We start from the raw sequence: 12,694 nt of genomic DNA, 5'->3' as shown, positions 1-12,694 counted from the left end.
ATTACACGTGAGCAAGAGGAGCTCAAACGTCGGCGGGCCCTCCGTGATGCCGCCTTCCACCCCACGGTCCGCGTGGAGCCTCCTGCCGTCCGCGGTCCCCTGGCGATTCGCTTACCTCTTCTCCATGGGGTTTCGCGCTTCGTACCCTGCATTACCGTTTTGGTGTTCGTGACACTAAACAGACTTATGAAATAGACTTTAGCTAAGACTCAGTCAAACGCGTCTCATGTTCCCCGTGCCTGCAAGTCTCCCCGTCTGCTATCGTCTCAATTAAACTTCGTCGACTCAGTGGAGACTGAAACAGAACAGTGTTTCCCAGAGGCAACACGAGGTGAGCACTCAGGGGCCGCCGCAGCCTTCTGCTTAAGTCTATGCTTTCTCTCTTGAAAAGTCCCTTTTGACGTGACCACCTTGGCAGAGTAATAATTTTTGTATTAAACATCCAGTTAAAAAAAAAATCTGCTCATTCTCATTTAGTTTTCACGAGTTTGAATATGACGGCGCTCACTGTTCTGCCTCACACAGAGCCATGAGAGACGCAACGCGGGCACATTGAACTTGCCTCTCCTGACGGGTTTGCTCCTCAGTGGTTTCCATGGCACATTCCAGAGAATTCTGCAGAGACTGCAGCTGACTCAAGGTCTCCTTCAGTAAAAACCGAGTTACAAACTGCTCCAAGCTGGACGCCTCTTGGTAGTCCTAAGGCGACAAACACGTGCCGTTAGAGGCTCCGCAGGGAGAAGTAACTGAGAACGCCCTCCCCCCACGTCCCACTCACCTCCGCTTCACCCCGAGAAGGAGAGACGGGGAGGAGGGACGACAAGGCCCGGGGGGCTGGGGCCGGGATCCGCCAGCGCCAGAAGGAATGACTGTGTGGCAGAAAGGACCGGAATAGCTCCCCTCCCAGTGCCCCTGCCCCACGACGGGGGGAAAGGCCACAGTCCGACAGAGTCACGGACCAGACACCTGGAAAAGGCCGGAACGTGACCTGCAGTGGCTCTGCCTCAGCGCAGGCGGCCGAGCCGTCCTGCGGCCTCGTCGCCGGTACACGCAGCCACGGGTCAGCTGCCAGCTCGCTTCCCTCCTGATGCTGGGTCTGTGGGACCCTGGAGCCCAAAGAGATTGTGCACACGTACCTCACACTTCAGAACGCGTCGGGCCTGGAGCATCGACGCTGTTCCTAAACCTGCCTCTGCCCCTCGCTCAGGAGGCCGCGTGGAGCCGCCTGCACCCAGACGGCCCAGGCCCACGGCAGACAGAACAGCCGCCTCCGCCAGCTCTGTGTACGCAGGGTGGCTCCCGAAGGCGTCGCCGGCCGCTCGTGCCCTCCGAGTGTCAGGGAGACCGGGAAAACGGAACAGCAGGGGCGTGGAGGCACCGGCACCGGAGCCCCCGCCAGCCGTGGGCCAGCCGGCTGCACCTGGCTGCACGTCTCGGGGGGCCCAGTACGTGGGGGCGCTGCCAAGGAAATGGTCTATTTGGCTTCGACCCTAAACTAAATGATCTTTTCATGGTCGGAAACACGAAACTGAGAAGGGTGACGGTGGCAACGTAGGGTCAGGAGTCGCGTGTGCCGGGAAGTCACAGGGAAGGCCGTGGCCCAGACGAACGAGGCTCAGCGCCCTCACCTGCGAATCAGACCACAGCCTCCGGTGCTGCCATCGGCTCTAACTCAGGAAACACCCGATAAGAAGTGCTTTGGAGCCGGCAGCAGAACCGTCGAATGCCACAGAAAACCGTTTCTTTCTTAATGTGAACCTGTAAAAGGTTTCGGTCAATCGTCGGCCTTGTTCTAAGTTCATTCTTTCCAGGTGAACGACAGAAAATTTTCTAATTGACCACATTTAATGGTCTTACTTAAAAATCAGATCATTTAATGCCTTTCAATTCCACCTAAGTAACCATAAAACAAAACATGACATGCTCATAGTGACTGGAGGGATTTTTGGTGAGTTGATTGAAGCTAAAAATTATACAAAATATTTAATTTGCTTGTTATTTAATGGCAATAAGAGTTTCAAAAGTTATTTCTAATGTGTTGTTTCTTTTTTTTTTTTAATCGGGTGAAGCTTTGCTTTGAAATGAAAAGGAAATATGATGATAGAAAAAAAAAACATGCTTGGTTCTTTCCCCCGTCAGTGCCGCTTTCTGAAGCACATTTTAAAATAAAATGTATTAAAATGACGAGAAGAGGCAGCTGTGTGGGTGGAGGTGATGCCCCGTCGCTGCGTCTCCGTGTGCGCCGTGACCAACAGCTTCGCGCCCGTCTGCGGTGTTCGGCCCTGTGGTCTCGCGCGGAAAGACCTCGGCGACGTCACGGTGGCACTCGGGGACGGCCACCCTCGGACGGCTGGTGGCTCCGCGGTGCTGCTGCAGCCGATGCTCCGCTCAGACGTCCTCCCCGCTGCGTGCGCCATCCTCACGAGGACTCCGAGGGGGCGCTAGGAAGTGGTGTGACCAGCTGTACCCTCGATGGAAATGCGGGTGCCTTGCTGTTGAGGGAGTGGCGAGTGACTGTGTTTTCTGCGTCGATCGTGAAGGTCTGCCGCTGTGCGCCGCCCCCGGACGGGGAAGGGAAGGCCGCGTGCCTGGAAGGCGCGTCTGTCCCCGCTGGGTTTGCACGGCCTCTGCTCAGCGGCCTCCCTCCCCGACCCGGCGGCTGGCGTCCAGTCCCGGGGCGAGGCCCACTCCCGTCCCCTCCCGCGGTGCTGGGATCTCGCTTCCGTCCCCGCCCGGGGTGCGGATCATTGTTTCGTGTCCTAATCGTTGCTTCTTCTCCCACCCTCGGCCAGGCCTCGGGAGGCGAAGAACCTGTCTTCATCATGCCGGCCTTCAGGAAGCCCAGCCCAGCCGCTGCCCCGTGCTGCTCCGGGGGCCGCCTGGAGGCCCGGGTGTCCGAGGCGGTGTCTGAGCTCTGGGACACTCTGGGCCTCCCCGCGTCCGGCTTGCTGGGCCTGTGGGCTCTGCAAAGAAGGGCAATACACATGCTCGTAACAGACGTTGGTCCTCAGCTCGTTTTCTGGGCGGTTTGTTAGCCACCTTCCCTTCTCTTACTCCGACCCCGAGGCTGAGGGCTGCGGACGCGGGTGGCAGAGGCCCAGATTTCCGTTCCTTTCCTCAGACATGCGGATGTTCTCTCGGAAGGCAGTGAAAAGCAGCAGATGGAAAATCAAACAGAAAACAAGCTGGGAAACATCAGAGCCTGGCCCTTTTCATTCTCAAGACCAGTGTCGGTCGTGAAGGTACAAAAGGGACCTCTGCATGCTGGGTGCCCAGGACACTGAGGTGTTGGCTGAAGGCACGAGTTCCTTTGAGCAGAAGCTAGAACTTGAAAGACTGGCCAAAGGAACATCTGCTAATCTGAGAAAGCAGAAAAAAAAGAAAAAAAACACCTGACGGACGGTATCACATACCCGATTCTGCCTCTTCTCAAACGCAGTCTGGTCCTTGGCGTGTATCAGTAAGGGACCCATGCGCTTCGTACTCACGAGGGCTTCGGGGACGAGGGCTTCAGGGACGAGGGCTGCATACCCCCGCGGCACGAAGGCAGCCACAGGGCCGCTCACACGAACGGTCAGCCGTGTTTACAGAGCATGTACCACGTGTGGCCCTCGGCCGCAGTTTTCTGGCCACTGACATGGGCATTAGGCATCCGAGGCAGCTGACATCAGGAGAGACGGCCGGACTCAAGGACACAGTGGCAGCTGCAGAGTGGCCGTGGCCGCACGAGCCCCTGGGCTCAGCCGACAGAAACAGCGTCCGGGCCGGCACGCGACAGGGCGGTGTGGGGCGGCTGGACCAGGGGCCGCCGGGTCACCGCACGGGGCTGCAGCCTCCCCCTCGTCCAGCTTACAGACCCTGCCTCTCTGAGCGTGGTCTGCGCGGGGACTTCCGCTCCGCCTCCTGGCTGGCCGGCCCCTTTTCTGCTGTACGGGTCTATGTTAAATTAGTCTCCTGTCACTTTGGTTACAGTTTTCACACGCCATTTTCACTCTGCGGTTCTTTTTTGTTCTTTCTCAATGTTTTGGTCTTTCTTACACACTCCTGCTCATTTCTCACATTTTAAACCCCACCATGTGTTTATATGAATATATCAACGTATTCGCTATCTAGCTGATCATTTCAATGTACGAAGTTTTTGACTGTGTTGTTTTTGTTTTTTCCATATTATTTGCAAGATTAATATCTAAATTAAAGGAGAATTTGATTTTTTTATTACAGGTATCGCCCATACCACAATGGTATGAAACTAGAAATCAGTAACAGGAGGAAAACTGTAAACTTCACAAATATGTGGAACTTAACACACCGCTGAACAACCAACAGGTCAAAAAAAAAAATTTTAAATATCATGAGACTAATGCAATGGAAACACAGCATACCAAAACTTATGGGACGTAGAAAAACAGCACTAAGAGAAAGTTTATAGCGGTAAACACCTATGTTAAGAAAGATGGTAGATCTCAAAACAACCTAACTTCACACCTCAAGGAGCTAGAAAAACAATCTATGCGCAAATTTAGCTGAAGGAAGGAGTAAAGATTAGAGCAGAAATCAATGAAATAGGGGATAGAAAAACAATAGAAAAAATTAACAAAACTAAGAATTAGTTTTCTGAAAAGAAGATCGACAACTTAGCTAGATTATAAGAAAAAAAGAAGGAGACTCCAATAAATGAAACCAGAATGAAAGAAGAGACGCTACAGCTGATGCCAGAGAAACATAAAGGGTCCTAAGGGACGACTATGGAGAAGCAAGCAGCAGCAAACTTAGCAGAAGTGGGTAATTCCTAGAAACATAAGACCTACTATGACTAAATCTTGACGAAACAGAAATCTGGGCAGGTCCATAACTAGTATGGAGATTGAATCAGTAGTGATAAACCTCTCAACAAAGACAGACCCAGGTCCAAAAGCCCCAGGCCCAGATGGCTTCGCTGGTGAATTCTACCAAATACGTAAAGAAGTAGTAACACCAATTTTCCTTAAACTCTTCCAAAAAACTGAAAAGAAGTGAACACTCCCAAAATTCCTCTCATGAGATCAGCGTTAATACCAAAGCCAGACAAAGATACCACAAGAAAAAGATAACTACAGGCCAATATACCCAATGAATGTAAATATAACCACCACCAATGAAATACTGGCAACCCAAGTCCGACAGCATGTTACAAGGGCCACACACACGGCCAAGTGGGATTACCCCGGGATGTGAGGATGACCCAACATACGAAAATCAACGAATGTGACATACCACATTAACATAATAAAAACTACAAATCGTCTCAAAAAAGAGTTTTAAAAAATTCAATACCCTTTCAAGACAAAAACTCAACAAACTTAAGTGTAGAAGGACAGCCACATATAAAAACCTGCAGCTGCCACCACACTGAGCCGTGAGAAACTGAAGTCCCTCCCCCTGGGGTCAAGGACGTCCACTCTCACCGCCTCTGCTCAGCACAGCCTGGACGTCGTGGCCAGAGCAAGTAAGCAAGAAACAAAAGACGTTTTCATCAGAAAGGAGGCAGCAAGGTGCACCTGTTCGAAGATAACGTGGTCTTAAATATAGAAAATGCCAAAACCTCCATTTAAAAAATGTTGGAACTAATGAGCAAACTCACTAAGGGCAGCATGTAAAATCAACATACAAAAATCAGTTGCATTTCTATATACTGACAAATCATCTGAAAAGGAAATTAAGAACACAGCCCCATTTAAAATAGTATCAAAAAGAACAAAATATTTGGGAATAAATTTAATCAAGAAGGTGAAAGACTTGGACACTAACGACTATGACACTGATTAGAGAAATTAAAGTAGATACAAGTCAAGGGAAGAGCAGCCCCTGTGCGTGAGTTAGGAGGCTGGGCATAGCACCCAGCCACCTACAGATTCACTGCAGTCTCTACTGAAATGCCAACGGCATTACTTACAGAAAGAAAACACAATCCTGTGAGTCAGACAGAATCAAAAAAGACCCTGAATAGCCAAAGCAATGCCGAGAACAACAAAAACCTCGTAATTTCAAAATATATTTAAAAACTGTAGTGATCAAGATGGTATGGTGATAGCCTAAGACTGACATTCAGTTGGAACAGAACAGAGAGCCCAGGAGTAAAACCATGCAAATACGGGCAGCTGATCTCTGACAGAGTAGCCAAGAATACACGATGGAAAAAGGCTCATCTCCTCGACAAGCAGTTTTGGGAAAAAGCTAGTAAAAGAATGAATTTGGATCCTGATCTAACATCACATACAAAAGTCAATTCTAAATAGACTAAAGACTTGTATGCAAGACTTGAAACTAAAGCTGCCAGATGCAGCCACAGAGAAAAGGCTCATGACATCGGTCTTAGCAATAAAATTTTTGGCCCTGATACTAAAAGCACAGGCAACGAAAAAAAAAAAAACTGACGAGTAGGACCATATCAGATGAAAAGGCTTCTGTACGGCAAAGGAAACAATCAACGAAGCGGGAGAAAATACTCGCAAGCCATATGTCTGATAAAGGGTTAATCTCCAAAATATGTAAAGAAGTCTTACGAATCAGTAGCAAACACTGATAACCTGAATTAAAAGTGGGCTAAGGACTTAAATAGACGTTTCTCCAAAGAAGACACATAAATGGCCAACGGGCATATGAAAAAATGTTAGGTGTCACAACATCAAGGAATTGCAAATCAAAGCCACAATGAGATTTGGCTATTATTAAAAAAACAAAAAACAAAAAACTGCAAGAGTTGGCGAGGATGAGGAGAAACTGGGCCCCCCGCGCATCGCTGGCGGGAATGGAAAATGATGCAGCCAGAGATTACCCAACGAGCTAAGACCAGAACCATCGTATGATCCAGTGGTGCCACTTCTGAGCGCCTAACACAAAAGACTTAAAATCATGATCTCCGAGAGAGAGCGGCATGCACACGCCCTGATGTGGAAACCGCCCGAAAGTCCAGAGACAGGTGAGTGGGTAAAAAAGCTAGACAGACAGACAGACAGACAGACAGACACATGGACACCGGCGTGTCATTCAGCCTTTTAAACGAGAGGAAATCCTGCGACGCGCGACGGTACAGATGAACCCTGAGGACACTATGCTGGGAGCCATAAGCGCGTCCCGGGAACAGGAAGACCGCACGAGCCCGTTCGCGTGCCAGGTCTGAAGGAGCAGAGTGCGGGACGTGGCTGCGGCGGCTGGGGCGGTCAGCAGGCTCTGGTCCGCGGCCACGGCCCGGGTGCTGCGCCGTGGGCGGCTCCCGGGCCCCAGTGCAGCGCAGCCCCGGTCAGCGACACCGCACCACGCGCATCGGCTCGCCTCTGCTTTGAGGAAAAGGGACCAATAAAACACGTGTCTTAGTCCCTGTATTACCGGCTGAATCTCCCTGTGGAAACGTAGCTGTAAGGTGCACAAGAGGGAGACTCGACTCCGGTTCCCGCGGCTGTGTAGATTAAAGTGCGTTCGTCCAGCAAACGCGTAGCGTTCACACACATGATGAGGCGGTGCCACCGCCAAGCGCCGCACACGCACAGGGCTTACCAGACAACGTCCTCGTTCCTCCATTAAGCGAATGCGACAACTAAAAGTCCCATTTGGCCCGAGACACAATAACAGGGTGTCTACAGTCTACTGACGTGGAACACAAAATTCAGTATCAGGAAGTCCCTGAATTCCACAGGCGACCAGCGAAGAAGACAGCACGGGACAGCGCAGGAGGGACCTCTGAATCCGAAGTCCACATTCCCAAAGGAGGGCCAGACGGGTTCGAGCCGCTTGCTGGGGATCACAGGGCCCTGCTAGACCAGGCTGGAGCCCCCCGCAGAGAGAAGGCTGACCGTGCAAAGCCTGCTGACCTGTCCGGTGGGAGCTCCTCCCAGGGGAGAAGCAGGTCTGCCTCCTGAGGCCCCGGGCACAGAGCGGCAGGCACCCCACAGCTCGCTGGAAGGGAAGCAAGCAATTAAAAGGGAGGAGTCGTCCTCAAAGGGCCCCGAACTTCTCTCTGCTGGTGGCAGGCACGAAGTCTAAAACCCTTGAGCCGAGACACTTAAATCATGTCAGCCTCAGGCTTTTCTCAGAAATGCTAACCGCCTCGGGTGAAGAGTTACCAAAACCTACGCTGGAATCAATATCTCCAGGCTGCCGGCTATTTCATTTATAATTTTCTACTTCTCTTTCATATTTGGGATAGTTTCTCTAAGCTCCACTTTGACTGAAACACTCAAAAACCTTAATAGTGAAAGGTAAAATTTCGATTCTAGAACAAATACAAGTTAGTCTCTCTATCCATCAGTCTATTTTTCATAACTGAAATCAGAACATTCAAATATTCAGAATGATCAAAGTATTTACATTACTGAAAAAAAATCAAGAAACTGACAGCAAAATTCATTCGGTTATTATATAAACAGCAAAAGCAAACGTCAAGTGGGCTTTCGGCACTAGGGAAAATGGAGAGACTATGAGACCGTGTTGCAAACTTGCCAGAAGCTTCGACTGTTTGTCACAAAAGGATTCACTTCGATCAGAGGCTGAGCTACTCCCCTTTGCCATGGCAACGGCTGCAGAATCCGGTACCCGGAGGCTACGGCCGTAATCGCGGTTCTGCTCAGAGGCTGCTCTGTGCTAAGAATTCACATGGAAATTGGAAAGCAACTACTTTGAATATTTCTACCCAATTCTGAATAACACTTTTCGCAACTCCACTGTCGGGTGTGTGACTATGGGCTTTCCCGACCTGTCCTTTGGAGAGAGACTTTCCAGGTGTGAAAGCCACGCGTCACCTCCTGAGGAAGCACGGGCCGCGGCCAGGCAAACCGCAGACCAGAGGGTGAAGAGCATGTCACGCAGCGGGGAAGTCACCTCGTCCTGCGACGATGATGGACACGGAAGGGGTTGCTCTTCAAACCACCCGACTGCGCACAGCCCCTGGTCGTGGCCGCGGTGACTGCCACCCGCGGCTCCTGACAGTGCTCGGTGAAGCAAGCCCCTGAGCGAGCGAGCGCCCGCACCCCGGACTCCGCACACACCCGCACCCCTGCCGCAAACGCGATCGGCCGGGCTTGTGAGAGCGCCGTGTCCGTAAGGTCGATGAACCCACCCACACTGTCCCTAGAGCCCTGGGGCTCAGCTTTTCGCTTGTCTGTGCCTGAATCGTTCTGTTGTGCGTTGAAACGCAATGAGCTTCTCAAAGAACAGGGGTTTTTGTTTTGTTCTTTAATGTCAGACGGTGTCCTTCAGCGAGGCTGAAGTGTGGTGTGCTCGGATGGTCGGAGACAATGCTTAAATCTATCACCGTGCCACATAGGATGACCCAGAGGGAGTCGTGGCCTGCGTTCGGCGCCCACACGCACTGCGCGGCCCCCGCCCCGGCCGCGGGAGCCGGGCCAGCACTGGGCAATGGGCCATCGGGACGGTAAACGTGATCCCTGACAGAATCGCAGAGTGAGTTGTGTTCAAGTCCAAAGAAACTCTTGGAACGTGTCACTGCCGGCCACACGGGAGCCCAGCTCACGCACGGCTGCAAACCACAGGAGGGACCTCGCCAGACGCGGCGTCACACCAGGGGCCACGTGGGAGGTGCGGGTGCCACGTGCCACACGTCATTTCATTTTAGACTAAACCATTCAAATAAGGACTGTGGCTAACTAAATACTACTATCTTCTGTTTGCAATGGAAAACAAGGAAGGAAAAAGACAACTTCAACCTGATAATAACTGATGCGTGTCGGATCTGAGAGTACAACACAGACCAGTTTCTAATCCTTTCCTCTGCGGGCAGAAGAAACGAGCCCTGCCCAGCTTGATTCTCGTGAGAGGGGGCGCAGGCGGTGCTGCACGCCCCCAGAACTGTGTTCACCAACCGCTCTTCCCCTCGTGTTTCCTGGAACGCTGCAAAGGCCGCCTCCTCGGAAACGGGGCTGCGACTTCACGAAGGCCACTGTCGTTCGGAGCCGCACCCTTCCGCAGCGCAAGCCAGCGCTTCTGTCTAAACGAAGCGTGGATGCTGTACACACAACTTCACGAGGCAGAAAGTTAACTCCCAGTTTCTATTGAGAACATACGTGGCCCAGCCAGCGAGTTAAGAAAGATACATTAGAAAGAAATTCGCGAAGGACATAAACAGCCATTCAAAACCACAGGTACATGGGCACCAAGCACAATGTCTTCTTACCTTACCTCTGGCTGGGTGGGGGTGCTTGGGCTGGGAGGACCTGTGGGGTTGTCCGGGAGTGGACCGTGTTCACACAGAGATAGAATTCACAGGGACCCAAGAGGTTTACCCGGGGCCTCTGTCACAGCTCTAGAAACTGTTGGGTTTCTTTTAAGTCCTCTCGTCTCAAGATTATTGGCAAGACCCCTGCCCGGTACTTGTACACTCATTCAAGGAACAGTAAATAAGGTGCAATGTGGCAAACCTGACCCCGTCCGTCAAAAAGCCATCGCGTCTCTGGACACGAATGGCAGCCTCTGGCAGAACCTGCCCCCAGCCTGCCTGCTTACAGGTCAAAGGAGAGCCGTGTCGGCAGACGCTTCTGCCCTCATTCTCTGTTGAAGCCCAGCTCGTCTTTGGAGCTCGCCTCCCTGAACTTCGATCTGACCGCTCTGTTAATACTGACCCTGCTTTTTTATATTTTTTTGAATGTCAAGGTTATTCACAGCCTATATCAATATACTGGCAATTAATTAAATACATTATGTGTTCACGCTGTTTTATTATTTCTGTTTTTTTTCTCTTCTGGTAAAAATATATATAGGATCTGTTAATGTTTTACAAGTTTGTATTTGTAGTATTTTGTGACTTAACTTTTTAAAAGTTGCATTTGGTATTATAAAAATTTATCTCGTTCCTTTAATACATGAGATTTTAAAATGTAGAGTCCTAATTTATTATGACCTTGAAGCACTGAAGTAGAATTTCAAAACGTATGTAACAATAGGCATAAAGTATAGCTTCAAAGTTCCGATGAGTCAGAAAGCTGATGAAGCAGAAAGGGTTAGTTTTTCTGGAAGACAGATGAGATGGGCCGATTCTTCCAGAAAGTGGCGCTGGATCTCAATGTTCGAGCCCGTAACATCAGCAGAGGAAGATCAATGGCACGTCACAGGTAGAGCAAGATGACTGATCTAGTAACCGAATCTATGTGCAAAAACCAACCATTTCCCAATATTCCACAAATACTAAGTTAGGAATATGGAGAGGCAGACCATTTATAAAAGCAAGAAAAATGTCAAATCACCTATAAATCGATTTAATGAGACATAAAAGGAAGCTTGAATAAATGGGGAAATATGTATGCACCTTCATGGGAAGGCAGAGTATTACCATTCTCTTAAAATTACTTTATAAGTTTCATGCAAATCCAATAAGTATTCTGATGGAAGTTTCCCTCAGAGTTGGAAAAAAAGCTCTTATGAAACTATGTAGAAATGGTAAAACAAACAAGCAAAAGAGCCGGTGTGGAAAGCCGGCAGTCGGGGTAGACCTGCACTCCGCATTTCAGACGCCCGCATATCCGAGGACTGAGGAGCTGTGGTCCTGGCACTCGGTGAGGCCTCGCCAAGGGGAGGGACGCGGACACGCGCCCGAGTGGATCCAGCAAAGGACAAAGGTGGCAGTTCAGGGGAGGGCGCACAGAACGCACAGCATGGGAACAGTCACATGGCCATTCCGGGGAAATCAGCTGGGCTCCTATTTGGGGGCTTCTGACCCTTGATAAACCTACCCAGCCTCAGAAGGCACCGAGGGTCGTGCTTAGTGCTCTCGCGTACAGCAGCTTGTCTTTTGCAAATACTTCACGCTCCTAATAAGTGAAAAGCTCAGCATCCTGGGCTCGGCGTGGCCTGTAACTTGCGTTGCTTTCTAACTAGCTCCTTGGTTTCTTTGACAACAGTCGACTGTTTTTAAATTGTATGAACTTCCTTTGTTCATACTTTGCTTACGCACCATCCATGTTTTGATGTCAGCATTTAATTACTAGTCCAGCATTTACTATCACCTCCTCTGTCCATAATCTCTTTCATGTGTTCTTCACACATTGCAGTAAGCTCTGGACACCTATTTGTTCATTGGCCTGAAATAAAATTAAAAGCAACTTTACCAGGGAAGCTGGAAATGTCCAGCCTTTGCTGATCCATAGCTGGACTCTGAAGAGCTCAACTGTTTCAAAGACCAAGTGAATCTAACACCAGAAATTTTTGCACCACGATGCAACTTAGAATTGCCTATTTGCAACATGTTCCACGTGAGACGACATAAACCTTAAATTAACAAGTTCAAATGAGGACTGGCTGGTCTAAATCCCACGGACTTTATTACAGCTCAGGGCCTGGTGGCTGCAGACAGACGGGAGGGAGGGACACCAGTGCTGCCTCGGGCTCACAGAGTGCCCAGGGGTTCTCAGTACGCTTGACGGGCTCGTTTGCCCTTTGTGACTTCCTTGTGAGGAACGTCAGCTGAACGGAAATGACTCGATTCAAAACCGCGTACACTGCGTCGCGAAGTGGTTAGCGGTGTGCTTAGCCCGCAGGGTCTGCTGACCCTGCCAGCAGAACCGGCCCGCCCCGGAGGACCGTGTCCCCACAGCTCGGAGGAGCAGCCGCCCACGGGCCCGGGGTCCCCTCTGCCAGCGCCGGGCAGGAGTCTGGCCAAGGCCGGAGGGGGCTGCGGCTCAGACCTGCCTGGGGTCCCCTGGTCGTCCTC

General features: G+C 50.7%; 1 protein-coding gene across 1 annotated transcript in view; it reads right to left on the bottom strand.

Moving 5' to 3' along the window:
- The window catches only part of NECAB1 (N-terminal EF-hand calcium binding protein 1), a 59,584-nt gene that overhangs the window by 21,741 nt on the left and 25,149 nt on the right, over positions 1–12,694 (bottom strand). The window contains exon 4 of the mRNA XM_023522092.1: positions 563–699. Within this exon, the coding sequence (XP_023377860.1) occupies positions 563–699 (137 nt within the window). The remainder of the gene's footprint in view (positions 1–562; positions 700–12,694) is intronic.

Source organism: Pteropus vampyrus, unplaced genomic scaffold (genome assembly GCF_000151845.1).
Source record: "Pteropus vampyrus isolate Shadow unplaced genomic scaffold, Pvam_2.0 Scaffold330, whole genome shotgun sequence".
Taxonomy (NCBI): Eukaryota; Metazoa; Chordata; class Mammalia; order Chiroptera; family Pteropodidae; genus Pteropus; species Pteropus vampyrus.
Note: the sequence above shows the minus strand (reverse complement) of the source record. Positions and strands in the feature narration are given on the sequence as shown.